This window comes from Coturnix japonica, chromosome 5 (assembly GCF_054131305.1).
Source record: "Coturnix japonica strain WE chromosome 5, WE-NBRP24, whole genome shotgun sequence".
Classification (NCBI taxonomy): domain Eukaryota; kingdom Metazoa; phylum Chordata; class Aves; order Galliformes; family Phasianidae; genus Coturnix; species Coturnix japonica.
The window spans coordinates 10005000-10023481 of NC_140667.1; the positions used below are offsets into that span (position 1 = coordinate 10005000).

Below are 18482 nucleotides of genomic sequence, written 5' to 3' on the forward strand. Positions count from 1 at the left end.
AAAAAGGCACATAAGTATCAGCTGGAGTTACATGTGTCATTACAAGGAAAATATGAATGAGACTTGATATTTGGTTGCACCTTTCTTCTTAAGACTGTAAATGAAAGAGATTGAGTTATTTTCTTTGCTTCTTTGTACTTTACAATTTATAATACTTTAGGGATGCTTTTTCACAGGAAAAAAAAGAAAAAAAAGAAAAAAAAAAAAAAGAGAGAGAGAGAGAAAGACTTTGAATTTGAATAACAACCTTTGCTTTTGCAATTAGCTGAATTTAACCTGACTGGATGGTTGCATACTTTGTTCAGGTTCAGCAGCCCCTTCAGTAGCACTCCTTTTTTTTGTTGCTGCACTGAGTAAAATCAGGCAAAAGGTCTGAAGATTCTCACACAGGATGTTGTCCTCACAGGGATTATGAAAGTAGATGTAACCAGCACATTTCTAGCATGTATGGTTTATTACAGACATAAGACACAGCATAACAGTGTTAAGGATCAGCTTTGTGGCTGTTAAGTCATTAAAAGCTGTTATTCCTTCTGAAAACTGTGTGAAATAACTCTATATCTACAGATTGTTGACTTTCCTTGGAGTTTTATTGTCTGATGAAGTAGAAGCCTGTGAACAAAGTGCCAATAAAAATAATACTGGCTGCATGACAAACTTCATAATACAATAAGACTGTGTTCTTTACTTGCATATAGATACTTAGGATAAGCAGTTTATGTCCTATGTGATGGATATCCTTTTACAAGTGCTGTCTTCAGGTTGCAACGCATAGGCTACTCCTTGACTAGCAGATCATTCCTTCTCTTTAAGCTGTATAGAATCTTGAAGTGAGGAGTAAAATCTGAAGTAAATGCAAGAAATCCCTTGATTTGTTTGACATACCGCTGACAACTTTATTTTCAAGATCATGTTTAAGACAGTAAGAACTTGCTTCATCATGTCCCCAGGGTAGGACAGAGCTGCGTTTTTGCACCGGTCACTTTATTACTGTTAAGAGTTCACAGTTAGTGTTACAGAGTGTTAAACTAGTGATTGCCACTTTGTGCTTGGAGATTCAAATGTATCAGTCCTGCTTAGAGTACATGGAATACAATTTTAAGAACAGATCGATTGAGTTGTTCAAGCAGCCTGAAGTAACACAAGGTGGCTTTATGCGTCAGTATTTCTATCAAGTCCAGCTTGATAATATTAAATAACAGCATACAAAATAGACTCTGTTCTTACCTGTATCTTAATACCATGCTTGCGAGTACAAATCAGAGGTGATTGAGCAGAATGTCCCTGCAGAATGTGGTATATGGGATAATTACTTTTCATATTGAGATGACTGTCAGGGAGGTGTCAAGGTGACAAGAGGTAAATTTTGCACTTCCCAGTGCTGGGAAATATCATGGAAAACCGTTTGGGGTACTATGTTTATAGGAAGATATAGAAAAATGGGAGAGATTAGAGGAAAGAAAGAAAAAATGTCTCATTTGAGGAGAGCTTGGACGACTGCAAGGAGGAAAGGAAGAGCAACACCTTTATTAATTTATTTGGGTGACACAGTAAATGGCCCCTAAGTGCCTGTTTTGCAGAAGAGTATAAGGAAGAAAAGTTGAGCCACTGAGAGAAGAAGGAAAGAGTACACCCTGTAACCTCCTTCCTCTGTCCCAGGAACAAAGGAAGCATTCACAAGTACATCTTTCCCTTGTTTCCCTTGTTTCCCTTGATCTGTGGGTTGCTCCTTGCACAGGCCATGCACCTAAGACTCAAGCTAACCGTAGTCTTTGTTAGTAGGTTCTTTTTGAAAACTTTCATTGTTAAGCCTTCCTACTAAAGTTTGAGGCAATCCAGAAATCTGAAGTTTTAATTTTAGTTAAGATTAAAAAAGGTAGGTGGGGCAGATAACAGCAAAGGAATGAAGGGAGCTGAAGGCTTTGGTATTCTGTTCTTAGATTAAGACTTTGTAGACATGTTTTTATCCCCAGTTAAAATCTTTAACCTGGATCAAAATACCAGACAAAGCAGTTCCAAAACAATGTCAAAAACACTGGAGATAGTCATGCTGTTAAATTTAGAGCCTGACATGAATTTCATTACTTATCTAAAATCAACACAAAATGCATATGATAGAACAGGCTCTAGCAGATAATGTGGCTGTTTCCTTCCTTCTTTGAGCAATTTGCTATGTGCATATGTGAAACACAGAATCTCTGTGTGTTCCTGCTTGTATTCAATTCTCAGCTATGTTCCAACCATAATTTTTAACTGCTGTGCCTTGCTGTGGTCGATCTGTTTTAATGAAAAAGAGTTGGAAATCAAAGCACTTTTAACATTGCAAACAGTCTGAAGTTTTAAAATTTGATAACTGATGTGGATTATGCCAAGGCTAAGTGTTCTTCACACTACATTTTTTAAAAGGAACAAGAGGTTGCTTGCTGAGGATATTTTTGTTTTATATATGCATTATGAGATGAGGGACTTTTAGAAAAACTGAAAGTATCTCAAAAGCCATTACTTCATAGCTGTACTTACACTAGAGAGATTATAAACCTTGACAGTGCTTCACTGTGATTCAGCAATTTTCCTCCTTTCTGACTTAAAGTGCTTTTGATTTAAGGCATCAAAGATAATGTATTTTATGTTCAAATGGCACATAGCATTACTCATTGCTACAGAAACAAGGTCTGTTGACATTCCCAAAAAGGGTCAGCAGGAATAGTTCTGCACTGGTTTAGCTTTGTTTGTTTCTTGTTCTTTCTTTGTCATAGAAAGGCTGTCTCTGGTGGCTCTGAAACAGTAACAGTATTCTTCATTCTTAGGGTGTTGGGGAGAAGGCAGTTATTGCAGGTTCCTATTATATTTCATGCTGTTTAGGCAGAACTATACCAAGATAGTAATTATTTACTCTCTTTTTAGTACTTAGTCTTTTTTTTCAAAGGAAACTTGTTTGAAATCCTTCCAGAATTGCACAAGGGTTGCAAAGGTTAGAGTATACTGAACCTTTCCGCAGTAATTATCACATTATCCAGATTAAATTATCACATTATCCAGATTAAAAAATGCTTCTTCTGTTGGAGCAGGAAGTGAAGACAGAACCTTTCCAGAGAAACTTGGAAGTTTCATTCGTTTTCTCTGCTGTTCATATATAGATGTTCATGTAGCAATTTTATTCCTTTAGAGCACCATTCTGACTGGTCAGAATAAGTGGATATTTCTTCATGTTTTTGTTTGTTGTGGCATTCAGAGCTGTCTCTTAGACATGTAAGTTTTGTGTACCAACATCCACCATTGTATAATGGTGTGAATTGTTCTCTGTCTAAGCTGTCTACAGTGAATTTGGGGGAGGGACAACGACTGTCATCTTGATGAGAACTACTTTTTAAAATATTGTTGCTAAAGTTCAAATGATTACAACCTTAGTTATGCGAAAATTACTGCAATCTCTTCAGATATGTACAGGAAGTAACTGCTAAAACAATGAACATTTGTTCTCGGAACTCTAGCAGAAAGCCAGACAACCAAATTGATGAAAATCGTTTAAGCAGCTGGAAGCAGAGGTGGCTGAAAACAAGGATTTCCAATTTGTGCCAAAATATCCTGCAAAACAGAAGTTCTCATATTCAGATTCTTCAATTTACTGTTCTAGAATTCTATTTTAATAGCTGTTCTACTGTTCTAAAGTGTTTGCAAAATACTTCTTCACCATGCAACATGCTTGCTTATATCTTATTCTGAGTAAAAAAAAAAATAAAAATGTGCAGTTGAATCTGGAATTAAAGATGCCTTTCTTTTTTTTTTTTTTTTTTCTTCTTTTTTTTACATTCTAGACTTGGAAAAGAATGTATTAATACTGCTGAAGTCTTGGCAAATAGTCCATATCAAAGCATTTGTCTTTATTGGCTTCCTGAGATGCACAGCAGTAGTGCAGCTGCTTTCATTTGAAAGCTGCAGGAACCTGAACCACTCATCTGTCTTCAAATATTTGAACATAATATGTGCTCCTCATTCAAAATTAAGCAAGCATCCCTAACTTTAGATGTCCACATTTGAATATGTAAGAGTAGAAAAATCTACAATCTCTCTCCCTGTTAGTTAAAGCTCCTTTAAGAACAGTGTCAGTATTTTCCACCTCTAAACTTCCACTTCTCTAAAATTCAGATTTTAGCTATTCAATTTATTCTGTCTGCAAAACAACATTGTAGAGGTGACTGTCTTAAATAGCTTCAACACTTTCTTTCCAAACCTGTCATGCAATGAAAATCAGCAGAATCTATTCAATCTTCATTTCTGCTCTTCAGAGCTTTTCAGTTAGCAGAGAGAATCTGCTAATTTTTGTTGTCCTTCATCTTGGCTATGGTTGGCAGCAGGACAGAGAACTTGTTCCTTTATTTTACTTTCTGCTGCCACACTCCCTTTCTCCTTTGCTACAAATTTATGCAGGAATACTTTGCTGGAAAACAGGAGGAGTTTATGATGGAAAATTGCTTATTGGCATTGCAGTTGCCCAGCTCAGTAGATGCCACAATCAACCAGTGTTTTTGCATGTGTGTTATAGGTAATAGGTAATCTTTTAAATAATTTGTGTTTTCTTGCTAAATATTTGTCATGTTTAGAAGCTGCTGAAGATTCACTGCCTTGCCTTAACTTGTGGGCAGGATGGAGATCCTTTAAATTTTGACAAGTAAACAATATCAGGGAACAAAACAGCAGAAAATCCCTTGCTTGTTTTAGATGAAGTTTTAAATAAACTGGCTATGTAAATTAACAGCATACTGTAGGGAAAAAAAAACAATTTTGTGAAGTAGAGTTTATTAAATAGGATTCTGCTTTCACCAGTACCTACGATTAACATTGTGACAAACTAAAATGTTTGTGGCAAACCTGGCCATAATAATACATAATAATGTAATCTTTTAGGAATCAATTATACTCTTGCTGTGTTTTTCTGGTCATTTTACATCTTTTCTTCCTTGCTTTTCTTTCCAATTTGACACATGAAGCCACATAAGATACAACAATTGATTTTATAGTTACTTATGATTTACTACTATATACACCAACGATGCTCTTCCATGCTTGTTTTGCTATTAAAGGAATTTGTTGCTGGAAGACCATCTCTTTATTTGGGCAAGTAATGTGCAAAAAATGAGATGCAAAAAGCAAAATCTGAAAACTATTTTGTAGCTAAGCACAGTCTCCTACTTGTTATGTCTAGGAGATAATAAACACCCTGCCTTCCATCTTTCCTGTAGTTCTTAATCTTCCTGTGAGTATCTTGAAAACAGCACTGTCAGGAATATGGAGGGTACAGTTATGTATGGAGATTTTGAAATCGGGTCTGTTCATAAAATTCAGCAGTGTAGAAGGCATAGAAATGATTCTTAAGTGGGCTGTCTAGACCACTATGACTGGTGTAATAGTTTTTATTGCACATTAGAGAACTTCTAAGGTATGTGTGTCTTGGATGACAAGATACAGCTTGAAATATGAGTTTATATTGAGGAGAGCAGAAAACTAGATAGGAAATGACTGCTCAATACTTCTGAGTAACTGTTATTGGGAAAAGTTTGATAATCTCTTCTAATGATAGTAATACTTCTGAGTCATACTTTATATCATGGCATTGGGCTCATGGGTTTTGTTTCTTTACTGTGCAGAGGCTTTAATTGAAGATCTGCCAGTTACATCTCTTAATAGATTAGGATCTGTTAGCTGCAGTAAATCTGGATGATTATTAATGGCTCTAAGGGACATCTGTGTTTTCCTTGCTGACAGCTTCTCTGTTTTTGCACTGTTTGTTGGGCCGTCAGCTCCTGTACAGCATGGCTGCGACTACAGCTATGAAAGTTTTGATGCATTTTTTGTAGATCTAGAAAGGACTTGAGAGGAACACATCAACTCATAGAAGTAAGTGGCTTTTTAAAGACTGCCCCTCACTATATAAAATTAATGCAACTGCAGACTGACAGTATTTTCAAGTGTTGAGACAACCAGCTTTTGAATTCTCACTAGAGAGAGTCATTAAAATAATCCATAGGTCAGCTAATGATGGTCAAAGAGAGGTGAGTATAAAAGAATATATTCCTTACCATGTCTGGTGTTCGTAGCTACCAGATATGAGCCAGCTGCATCCAGCGATGACTGCATAAATTTCAGAGGGATGTTGGAAAACTTTCCAAAAGAAAAAAAAAGAAAAAAAAAGAAGTGATGGAGATGAGCATTTTAGTTTTTGTGAGGAGGAATTAAGCATACATTTGGTGTGTTAGAATTTTTAAATTAGGTTCATATGCTCTAGGGTACAAGCTCGTTTTGCATGATGTTCTGCTACTGGAGCATGCCTTGCCTGGGCATTCAGCCCTGGCACTTAACTTACTAGAGTAGTTTGGAAATTAGGAGAACCAAATGGTGACACAGTGAATGTTCATTTTTTTGCATAAACGACTCCTCTAAAGAGGCTGAAGCAATGTGACAGGGATGATAGTAAAGGTGAACAGATAACATAGCTTTAATGTAAACAGTAAATACAGAGACAACTACTGAAATAAACTACTTTTTTGATATTCAGATGTATCTGATTTTGTCAAATGGAGGGATTTATTTTATAACAAATGCCAGATGCAAATACTTAAGTCACCTGAAAAATACAGTGTAAGCAGTGCAGACTGACCTGCCAGCATGCCTCAGCCCTAGCTGAAAGAATCTGTCAGTGGAAAGAAAGGACAGCAGTTTTCAGGCTCATTTATCCCTGGGTGTCTGATGGGATTTTGTGCTGTCTTTTCAGGACCAGTAGTTGTTGGCACATTTTTCCTCCTTGAGCTCTGTTGCTGGTTTAAACCAGATGGGCCACAGGTAATTAGTTTGGCTTCATGAAAACTGAGTGGGCTATTCCATGACAAGAACAGATCCCGTGTTTGTCTCTATTTGGAGAGCAAGTATTGCAAAGGCAACAGCTGGGATGGGATATGCATATTAAGGAAGAGTGCCAGCCCTCAGTGTTCTGCAAAAACTCCATTTGGTTCATAAAGCCTATTTTGTTTCCTGACCAAAATACAGCAAGTTTTTATTTGTCAGTCAGTTCCCCAGTGATGTGGATCTCTCTTATTTTGTGAAATGACCACTCCCGGCTCTTTTGTATTATGAATAACTGGCACTCAGTTAACAGTTTTCTTGCTTGTCAAATTGTCTAGATTTCTTTTTGATTTGAGTTGCCTATCCTGATCTAATTTGAGAGTTTAGTAGAGAGATTCTTGCCATTGAGAAAAATAGAATAAAAACTTGGGAATGCTAATAAAATCAGGAAAAGTCATGCTTGTGTTTTTAGGATGGATTCATTTTTGTTGTTCAAGTTATGTTTTTTCTGGTGAGCAACTGACTGAGAGAGTCCTTATGCTTTCTGAAGGCATCTTAATTTTATAATTCCTTTTGTGAAATTAGTACAGCAGCTGAAGGCAGTACATTAGAAGGGATGGAGATTTTTCTCTGTGAATTTAGTGTACATTGATAGTAGGTAATGGTGTTGGAAGGTGCATTATTCTAAGGCAAAATAAACTATAAGTCACTTCTGGTGGGAATTTAATTGAATGAGTTCTTAAAATCTATCAGTGCACAAGTGTTAGCATAATGCTCCCAGACTACCTGCTCCATTAGAAAATTCTCCCTAATGTCTACCTCAAGTCTGCTTGTTTTGTAATTTATAGTCATTTGTTGTCCTATTCCAAGCAGAGATTGTTGTCAGAGATAATCAGCCCTTATGCTGAACAGGGAAGTCTGACAGCTGATGATCTGTATTCGAAAGACAATAGCTTGCCTGTTTGTTCTGTGCATCAGTAAGCTGATGCATTACTGCAGGGACAACCTCTGGCCTGAATTGTGAGCCATTCATTCATATTTTTCAAAAACCTGGTCTGAAAATTTCAGCACAGGCTCTTTGACATTTACCATAAAATGTTCTAGTGTTTGCGTGAGTTGTTTAAACAGTGTTTAAATGTTTGGTCTTTGGTTTTAGCGGATTTTTCACATTCCTTCATTGCTATGTGGAAACATGAGTAGCATTCTCAGATACTCTGTACCTCTGCTAAATTATAATCTGGAATGTGAATTCAGTAGATGAGTGGGCAAAGCTACACACATTAACTGCAACAGGAGTTCAGTTGCAAAAGGTACCAGGAAGACAGAGAGATAACATAGCTTGTCATTGGAATATTGGCTCAAAATATTACAAATGCATAGAAATCAAGGAAGAAATGTAGAACTATGCAAAATAGTATGAGGATCTCATGTTTTCTGATCTTAACTCCAAGTCATCTCATTTCATTAATGTCACTTTAAGAGATGGAGGATCCTCTTTCTCAAAATGTCGATCCCTACTGTGATGTTGGTGCTCATCATGACTCCAATTAACTGTTTAGCCAGGTTAGCTGTAGGGCCAGTAATGGCATCCATTAAATAAGAAGGCTATAACCGACAGTAATTTTGTTTTAAAATGCACATGGTGCTTATGTGATGCTGTCCCAGAATGATAAGCTTGTGATAACAAATGATAAGTTTTCATTCAGCAAAGCAAATTCCTTCCCTTGTCCCTTGTGACTGAAAACTGATAATGTAAAATGACTGATCTCCATGAAATCAAACCAGAAAATATAAACATAAATGAAAAATAAAACCAATGCTCATGCTTTTGCTTTTTATCAGCTTGTTTGGCAATCCTGTTTGTTTGTATTTACTAAACTCACTGTTACTGTTTGCACACTTAATAAAAATATATTCCCAGTTTACAAAGCCATATGTTGTCAATAAATTAGACCCTAAAAGCCGGTATAAAAGTATAAATTCTGTGTTTAGATCTGTACTGCAGACAGTGAAACACTCCATTTTCCTGTGGTAGCTGTTGAGCATTTTAAATCCAGAGGAAGAGAATTCATAAACCAAAAGGTTCTCAAGGTATATAATAATCATAATGCATATATTAAATAAATTAAATGAAAAGCAGTAGATGTTGGCTATTAGTGTTCCTTCTTAGTGGTTTCCTACAGAGGAGCTTGCAAATATTACCTTTCAGATGTTAGATACATTTTAAACTTTCTCTCTTCCCCCCAGATATGTATCCAAAATAACGATTGTCCATGAGAACAAAAATAAAGGAGAGAGATTCAAGCCTTCAAGTAAAGAATAACTGAGATTTGGGGTGTACTATTGTTTAGATTTCTTCAGCTTTTCCAACTTTTTGTTCTCTCAGAAGGGAACTGTAGAAAAAGAATGCAGTGATACAAATGTACGTATTTGAATACTAATCATGTGCATTTTGCTTACCAAGCAAAGTGCATCTGTATAACAGCCTCGATACATTGCCTGCAAGGATGTGCTCACTGATGGAGAGAGGTCAGATCATGCTGTGCATTTTAAAGCCCCCTATCAGCTGCATGGAATTCAGACCATACTATGTATTAAATCTGTTTTCATCTGTCTGAGAATCTGTCTTTTTGGATAATCGTTCAGTATGGTCACGTTCTTCTCTGACAGCAAGGATTAGATCTATAATTACTGTTCAAGCCTCTGAACAGGAGTATCATATGAAGGTCCCATTGTTGACTTGCCTGCTTCATCCAATACTATTGCAGGCACAGATTAGTTCTATTTTTATCCTGATTTCAGAGAAAACAAGGTGTCTCTAAGCTTTATCTGTTCTGTTCTTCATCCCTCTGCAGAAGCTTATTTAGTATTTGACCAGTTTCAAACAAAGTGGACATAAGGATAGAATTTTATAGTCACATCCCTGCCACTTCATGGAATTGGCATCTATTTCCTCAAGACCAAGCAGTGAGAGGGCATTGATTGTAGTGGAACATTTATAAGACGTCAGAGAATCTAGTTGCAAAATGTCCATAGAAACCAGGATCTTTTTTTTTTTTTTTATTTTTTAAAGTTTTTATGGTAGAGAATTACTTCAATGAGCTGTCATCCTTCTAAGATTTTGGTGGAGTTAAAATGATACAGAGTAGTAACAGAACTGCCAAGAGGATTTTTACTGGGAAAAAAAATGGTTAAGGATTTTAATTTGTTTATTCATTTAACTGCTTCATTATCAATGCCTAGAATTGCATGCTCCACAGAGTAGAGATTTAGCTCTATCTCATGTTAACTGTAGAACAGGCTGGATGCAGAAGAACCAGTGCATTTGTATTCAGTGATCATGCATTAACTGAATTCAGTGGTCTGTTCATAAAATGCAATAGCATTATACTTCACTGCAGCTAACTGTGAGGAGCTATGAAAACTAATAAGATCTGTGGTGATGAAAGAGCAGAGAAGGGAAGATTTGCAAACAGCTGGTTTACAGAGAAAACAGAATTGCACACAACAAGAGAATTAAGTCATTACTGAGCAGATGACTTCTGAAATAAATGTATAGAGGAAACAGAAAAATCAATCAGTTTTCCATTATGAAGGACTATTCAGAGACATGAGGATAAAGAAAAGCTCTCCCTTATAAGAGTGGGAGAAGGTGAGGTAACCAAACAAGAATGCAGTTCAAACTTGCAGGGAATAGCATTCAGTTACAAGACCTTTTTTTTCTTATCTTATTTCATTTTGAGAGTAATCATAGTGAGACAAGAAGTAATTGAGAACGCAGATTCATTTGAAAGTAAATGAAATGGCTTGCATGGTTGAAATATTTTTTTCCAGTCTCTCAATATGAAAGATGACAAAGTCAAAACCCTATAGAAATACTTATCAGTAAATGCTAATGGGATTTTCAATACAAATGACCATATGCTATTTGCAAGGTGCAGGTCATAGAGATTCTTAAGCTATGATACAAGCTACTGTGCACTTAGGTTTGAAAGGATAGCATAATCAAAAGGGACAGTGAAATTCTAAGCTGTGTATGGGGAAATGGCTAGAAAAATGAGATTTCATCTGAGTCTCTGACATTTATGTACTTTGCTATCGTCATTTTTTTTTATATGCATAAAACAGTGAACCATCAGGAGATGCTAACAAACTGAAGGGAATATATGCAAATAAGAGCTGCGATCTCAGGGGAATAGCTGTTTCTCTCTTTCTGTATTGTCTAACAGGAATTTGTGTCAGAAGCCTACAAATGAAAATGGAGAATCTTAAAAGAGCTTCTGTACTGGGTCTGTCTGAGATGGAGTTTGGTTTCCCCACAACACTCCATATAATGCTGTGCTCTGTATTTGTAGCTAGAACAGTTTCTGGCTGTCCCACTGAAGTTTTGTCTCATGCTGAGCAGTGCTGGAACAGCACTGAGATTCTCTCCAAACCTGCAAGAGCTGGGAGTCTGGGAATGGGCAAGAGATAGGGAGGAGACATCGCTGGGGCAGCTGACCCAGTCTGACCAGGAGTCTAATTCCATGCCATAAGACATCACACTAGGAAATAAAACCTGGGAAAGGGGAAAGAAAACGGGATTTTCTTCTTCTGAAAATGACTGTCCTCCTGAAAAAATCACTATGCATACTGAGGCTGAACATTGCTTGCTAACGAGTAGAGAATAATTGTTTTCTCACTGTTTGTTTTTTATTTTTTTATTTATTTCTCTTTTTTCCTCTTTAATTAAGTAGTCCCTATCTCAGCTTATGAGTCTTTCCCCCTGCCTCCCTGATCATATTTTCTCCTTGTCTTATTTTGAGGAGTGGGTGATTGGGATGGAGCTCAGCTGGCCATCAGTGTGAATCTGCCACAACTTCTTAGTCAAGTGAAAAGTGGCTTGGCTAAAAATGGGAAGAATGGTTATAGAAACAAAGTTTGAAAAGAAAAATCAGTATTTTAGCCAAGGAAATTAATTTCTTTGGAGCACACGGTGGAAGCTGTATCACCTCTCAATGAAACTGACCTGCCTTAAAGCAGAGCTATTAATGTGTTTTGGGCAGCTGTTGTAGTCCAAACAAGAACTGGACTGTGTCACCTCTTAAAAATGCTTCTGTCTCTTTAAACATTATGCTCAAAAAGTAGAGCGCTTGTTTTCTCCATACGCAGTGGTTCCCTAGGAAATGATAGACAAGATAGGCAGGTTCATTCAGCACCTGGGTTTCTGTCCCAAATGTCATGATAGATAGTATGTCCAGACCTCAGGTGAAGAAAATGATTTATTGCATATTCCATAGTGGAATACAGGGTTTCTTTTGCTGTTTTCTCTTGGGTCTTGCTGTTGTTATTTCACTGCGGTAACTGGTGTGCAGTAAAAGTCATCTCTGCGGTCAATTTCTCCTCTTACAGTGATTGCTGTAGTCCATGTACATGCAAATTTAGTCTAGATTAGATGGACAGTTCCAAACCTGAGTAGTTGGGGTTTTATTGTCAGCAGTTATTAAGTGTCCTAGTTAACTGGGTTGAACAATTGATGTAAGAATCAAGTAAGAACACTAGTGTATCTGAGAAGAATGTTAAGGAAAGTAAATGTAATTTGCCTAAGATATTGAGGCAGAAAACCACAATCTTACAATAGCAATAAAGAGGGTTTAGTATAAGGTATTATAAGGAATACCCCTTTCTGCTTTAAATTTACTTTTTGAATCCAGATTGTTTCATATTTATAATATGCATTACATAATTACAGTATATTTGTAGACCAGCAGGATCAGGTTTTTTTTTTCATGCAGCAGATTTCTATTTAGTGCACAACTTCACTATCCTGTACATTCACTGTCTTATCCATTGCAATCTGCACATGAACTCAAAGATAAAGAAAATGAAGCACTTCAGAGATCAGGGTTACTTCCAAGCAAAGAGACTTTGCAATACAGTAAATCATCTGCATTTCTTGCCAGTTGTGCTCATGTATGTGCCTTCTGTCCTTTTGCATTTGTGTTGCATGGATAATAAGCAGAAAAAAATCACCAAGGTTTTAGTCATCTGACAATAACCAAGTATCCTCAGTATGTGTCTTACATATTGTAAGGAAGTGCTGACGGACTCTGCCACTTCACTGAGAATTTTGGAAATGGTATTTAGAGCTTAAGAGAATGACAGACATTTGGGTTACATGAAAACCTTTTTCTCTCATTGTATTTTTTGTGCAGTCTCATAACTTTCTTTGTGCTGGTTTTCTCAGTGATGTACTCAGAAGAACATATCTGCCTTCAAGTTATGGATTAATTTAGTGTTTGGAAAACCTTAAATCAGAAGAATAATAGCTGTACAAAAATAGTTGTTTTTATTTTTAGGTACTTTTTTAAACAGCATTCATGAAAGGGCAAAACATCTTCCTTCCTGCCAGATTTATTCTAAGTTGGAAATTTATGCCCTTTTTTTCCCTAAAGGGGTTTTCTTTGTAGTTTAACTAGTTTGGTTACAAGCTTGCATTGCAGAAAATGATGACTATATCTATTTTAACCTCATTTTTTTCCACATTCCTTGACAATACATATGAAAAGTGGGTATATTACTTGCCCTCTACACCCAAGTTTCATTAAAATACTATCCAGCTTAATCTATAATGCAATCTAACTCACTATAATATCTAATGCACATTATAATTACTTTTTATGCTTTTCCTGTCATGAGTAATCAAAATCAATTTACTGAAAGTGTGTTTTGTTGGGGTTTGCATCAGGGAATTGCTTTGCCTGCAGGCACCCAGGTTGCCATGACATTATTTCAAAAATGTCCTTCATTTTCTTTACTTTGGAAAACAGCTGTAGCTTGCAGTTGCAGCAAAGAGCAAGCAGATAACTATCCAAAAAATTAGGGCCTACCAATGGGTTCCAGAAGTGAACATTGTTTTTAATTTGTTAAAACCTCAGAAAGAAAGGGTTGGAATTTCTATTTAATGTGACAAGAATATGACTGGTTCTGAAAACGTGAGCCTGCTAGAGCACCGCTATACTTTGTACAAATTAGAGCTACATATTCCAGTGTGTATTTGGTCTCATTCATTGACCTGGCTTGCAAATATCATTCATGCTTTACTCACCTATAATATGACATATGTTAAATGATTTATTCTGCCCCCACTTTATAACTGGTACTCCATTAACTACTTTCCTAAAATGTTCTTTTAAATTGATAAATGAATGTGGTTATGCTCTGGTGATCCATTTAGCACATAATATTGGATGAAGAATTTAGACAGTGATCCAAAAGTGATAAGGGTCAAAACAAGTGATTTTTTTTTTTCCCCCCATTTTATTACATGCATCTGTTACTGAGCATCTTTTTAGATTTTACAGTTGAATTGGACTGTGAGCGGTCTTAGTCTGTAGTTTGTCTAGATAGGGATCATCTCCTAATTTCTAGGTAAAGTTATGCCACAGGGAAGTTGCAAAATGTTCAGTATCTCCCCTTCTGTTCTCAAGTGTTATCTCATGCATTCCTGTAGAAGAGTCTGTAACTGTTAAACTATTTTCTCTTCGTAGTGTTCCCCTACAAACCCTGCTCTCCCAGGCTATTTAGAATAACATGCAACTTCTCTACCTGTGCCTCAGAACCCTCTAACTGAAAAGCAACATAAAACTCTGCTCTTTTGGCTGATGGCAATCACAGAATGGTTGTGGTTTGAAGGGATCATAAAGGTCACCTAGTTCTTACCCAGACACTGTGGGCAGGGATGTCAGGCAGGCTGTGAAAATAATTTCTCTTTCTGGTGTGTGGGTTGTTTTTTTGTTCTTTTTTTCTAAAATATTTTTTATTTATTTATTTATTTTTAAATTTGTTTTAAAAGGACTAACCAGCCAGGAATGTTCACAAAGAAAGAATTTGATCAGTTGGCATCAGCAGTAGACAGCTTCAGTCTCATGACATACGACTACTCAACACCACAACGGTAAGACTCTAACATTAGAAGAACAGAACGCTGAACTAACTTATTCCTGTTTATGCCCTTATGAAATCTACAATGCAAGGTTTGTCATTTTTAAAATTTTCACGTAGCGGATAGTGTGTATTAACTGTATCAGATCAGAAGTTTTGGGTTAGTAATTAGAACAGTCAGTTTTGAACTAGCGAATAGTTTGGGTTTAGCTGCAGTGAAGATTTGGCACACACTATTTAGAAGGCTTTGCACCTGAGCTAAATAATTATTCTCTTATTGGTACTGTAACACTTGTTTCCAGGTGAATTTTTCACTTTTAGTTATTTGACGCAGCTTTGCACAATGGTACAGAATAATCCAGTACTTTGCACTATGGATAGAATAGCTTTAAAGCGCAATTGACAGCTCACTTGTCTGCTTCCTCATGAGGCAGCAGAATGTGTTTTGACAGCACTGCTGATGTGATCATAGTTAAACATGTTTTTACATTCTTCCACTAGTCCCTCCTTTGTACTTCTACAGCTGTTGTGCAGCAGCTCAATGAACCTGTTGATCTAACTGAAAAGCAACACAAAACTCTGCTCTTTTACATGAATATTCATTTTCAGGAACTTACTATTTTTATGTCTTTGGAAGTGGAACAGCAATCAAGTTGAGAGGTCCTTAAACTCAGACTTTTAACATCATCATTCTCCAGAAGCGTGGTTCATTTCATGCCCAAGTTGCAGATAAAGACATTCACATTGACTCCCAGGGTGATTCTATTTATCTTGCTTCAGTATGGCTGTCTATGGTTAACATTTGTGGTAAGCTGGCAGATATAAAAATGCATCTATTATATCACTAAGACCTCTACCACCTGTAGTATTCTAGCATTTAGATAGTATTTAGATGGGTTTATTTCTGAAGAAACTAAGTTCTATTAAGCTTACCTATCTCTTTCTCATCACTTTCCCCAGACCTTTTTCTAGATCATCAAGCCTAGCACCCTAGGGAAAAGGAACATATTTGAAATTAAAACCATTATTTGTTATCCACTTCTGCTGAAATATGCAGCATAGAGATAACCATTGTAGTTTTCCTCTTTGTAAATCTAATCTCTATGAAGATGAGATGCTAAGGACTTTCATACAGAGTTGTCAAACCTATGTAGAACCCTGGATGCATTTAAAAATACACACTATACTGTGTGCTACCATCTTTCCTGTATGGTGAAGCTTCAGCGTGATTTATGATATGTTAAAAAACAAGATGTCACAGTCTCATCTTAATATTTTCCCTGCTACATTAAGCTACTTAGATATGCCTTGGAGCTGGGTTTTTTGTACTTCAATGTACAAGCCATTTTAAGAAGTTTCATGTCTCTTCACTGCTGAAGTGAACAACCAAGTAAAGCGGGGCAAGCATCCTATGTGCATCTGTAGTTCAAGCCATCTAGGAACATGCATGGAATCTTTGTAGGATTGTAGATTAACCTTCACTGATTTTTCTGTGCCATAGTTTGCTCTTCACAATTACACTAGTCCAAAAAAAAAAAAAAGGCTATTGATGGCAAATATATACCTTCTCACAGCTTTTTTTTTTTTTTTTTTTTTTTTTTTTAAAACTAACTCAACAGACCTGGTCCAAATTCCCCACTGCCCTGGGTACGAGCCTGTATTCAAGTACTGGATCCTGATTCAAAATGGAGAAATAAAATACTTCTAGGGCTGAATTTCTATGGAATGGACTATTCTGCTTTGGGAGCCATGGGGGAACCAATCCTTGGTACCAGGTAAGACTTTTCTGGATAGTACTTACATATGATATTCTCACAAACTTGGAAATTTGTGATTGTTTATGTTTAAAAGTGCATATGTGTTGATAACATAGCTTTATCACTTCTGCCATTTCTGTGTATGAAGAAGTGGTTCACTGATTACAGAGTAAGATCAGTGTTTTCCTGTACGAAAGTGCAGATAGATGGAACTGGTATTCTGTTAAAATACTGATAGGAAAAAACAGTTGTGTAATTTTCCTCTACCTGTGTTGTGGATGTGGTTTGTCATCTTTCTGTTAGTGTTTTGCTATATTTTCTTTTTTATGCTCTATTTCACTTTAGGTTTCATTTAGTTGACCTACAGATTCTTTTACTCTTGCTACCTGAAGTTGTTACCTATTACTTACAAATTCGATACTAGTGTCAAACAGCAACAGGCCACCAAATTTCTTTTAAGTAGAGAAAGCTGGAGTAAGCCTCAGCTGGAGACAAAAATCCATAAGAGGATAAAGGGATGTATTTGAAAGACAGACTGAAATTTTATATTGATTCGCCAAAGACAATGGTTGTTTTAGTTTTGGGTACTAGCCAGATATAGTAAGCAGCTTCACAGAAACACAGAAAGGGTATAGTGCATCAAGCCAGAAGACAAAGCAATAAAACCAGTATGAATTTGGCAGGGAAAATAAATAAATAAATAAATCAGATTTTTCAGAAATTTGGTATTAATTTCTAAAATAAAACCAAGCCTTGAAACACATGAGGTGACTATTCTGATTTTTGCTCATGGATTACTGTGTACTTCACACCTGTGTAATCCTGTATAGTTTAAAAAAAAAAAAAAAGTTTGGCACTGAAATATTAAAGGACAGACTGTATAAGTTAAGGACATTTTTATGTTCATGCCTTTGGTTACACAAACATTTCTGTTGTCATTTAATTTGGCTCTAACGTCTTCATGCTTTATTGTGGCCATTTGCTCTGCTATAATCTTGTAGACACAATTCTTTTTGCTTTGTGGAATTGTCTGCATTTCTGGTAATAGAAAATGACTACAGCATGAGGAGAGAAAAGCCATTGTCTGCGGTGGAAAGTGTACAAAAAGCATTTTAGTATGGCTTCCTTGTAGTTAGTTGTAGTGGTTAGGCAGAAATACTAAATATTCAAAGCTTTGTTGATTTGCAATCATAACTGTGTAAGCTCAGCACAATTAACGTAGCTTTGCTGTTCTTTCACAAGGCAGAAATGTTGCATTATCTAGCAAAATAGGTTCTTGGTGTTTACTGAACCACAGCTTTTGGAATGAAGTTTTCTTTTGAAAACAAATTACACGCTGTTGTGGTTTCATCAACTACTCTGGACTGTATTATAGAATTACTTTGTATTGGTTTTTAATTAATGACAATGAAAGTCTCCTGGCTAATAGTCATCTATGACTGGTACATAGTATGAAACAGTTTTATGTGAAGAGCAGTCCTGTTAATGTGATCTTTATTGACCGACCATGAGACTGACACTTTATATACATTCATACATTCACCACAAGCGGTGTTTTGGACAAAGTCTTTTAGTTTAAATATCAGTTTGAATTTCTACATGAAATCCATTAGTTTTCACTATACTGCCCTACCTATTAAATACTTTTCAGTTGTTACGTTTGTATTTCCAGAAACATATTTTCAGCATGCACCCTTGTGTATTAGTCCTTAAATTACATGTTAAGTAATTAAATAAAACAGGTTTAATGAATACAATTCCAAAGTAGATCAAGCTTCTGAACTGAAGCAGAGGAAAAAGGGGTTATTGCTGGGAAATAAGATTTCTGTCTCTAAAGTGGTAAGGGATGATTGTAAGGAAGTCTCAGTTTCTAGTGTCTGTGAGTCTTGGAAAACTATTAGTACTTATCAGAGACCCTCTTCCTCCATCCAAAAAAACAAACAAACAAAGAAAGCTTCCTCCTTA

General features: G+C 36.3%; 1 protein-coding gene across 3 annotated transcripts in view; it reads left to right on the top strand.

Annotated features, from left to right (window-relative positions):
- Positions 1-18482, top strand: part of CHID1 (chitinase domain containing 1) — a 262547-nt gene that overhangs the window by 23621 nt on the left and 220444 nt on the right. For all 3 annotated transcript variants that reach the window (XM_085548316.1, XM_015863751.3, XM_085548315.1), the window contains exons 9-10: positions 14672-14773; positions 16380-16535. In XM_085548316.1, the coding sequence (XP_085404442.1) occupies positions 14672-14773; positions 16380-16535 (258 nt within the window). The remainder of the gene's footprint in view (positions 1-14671; positions 14774-16379; positions 16536-18482) is intronic.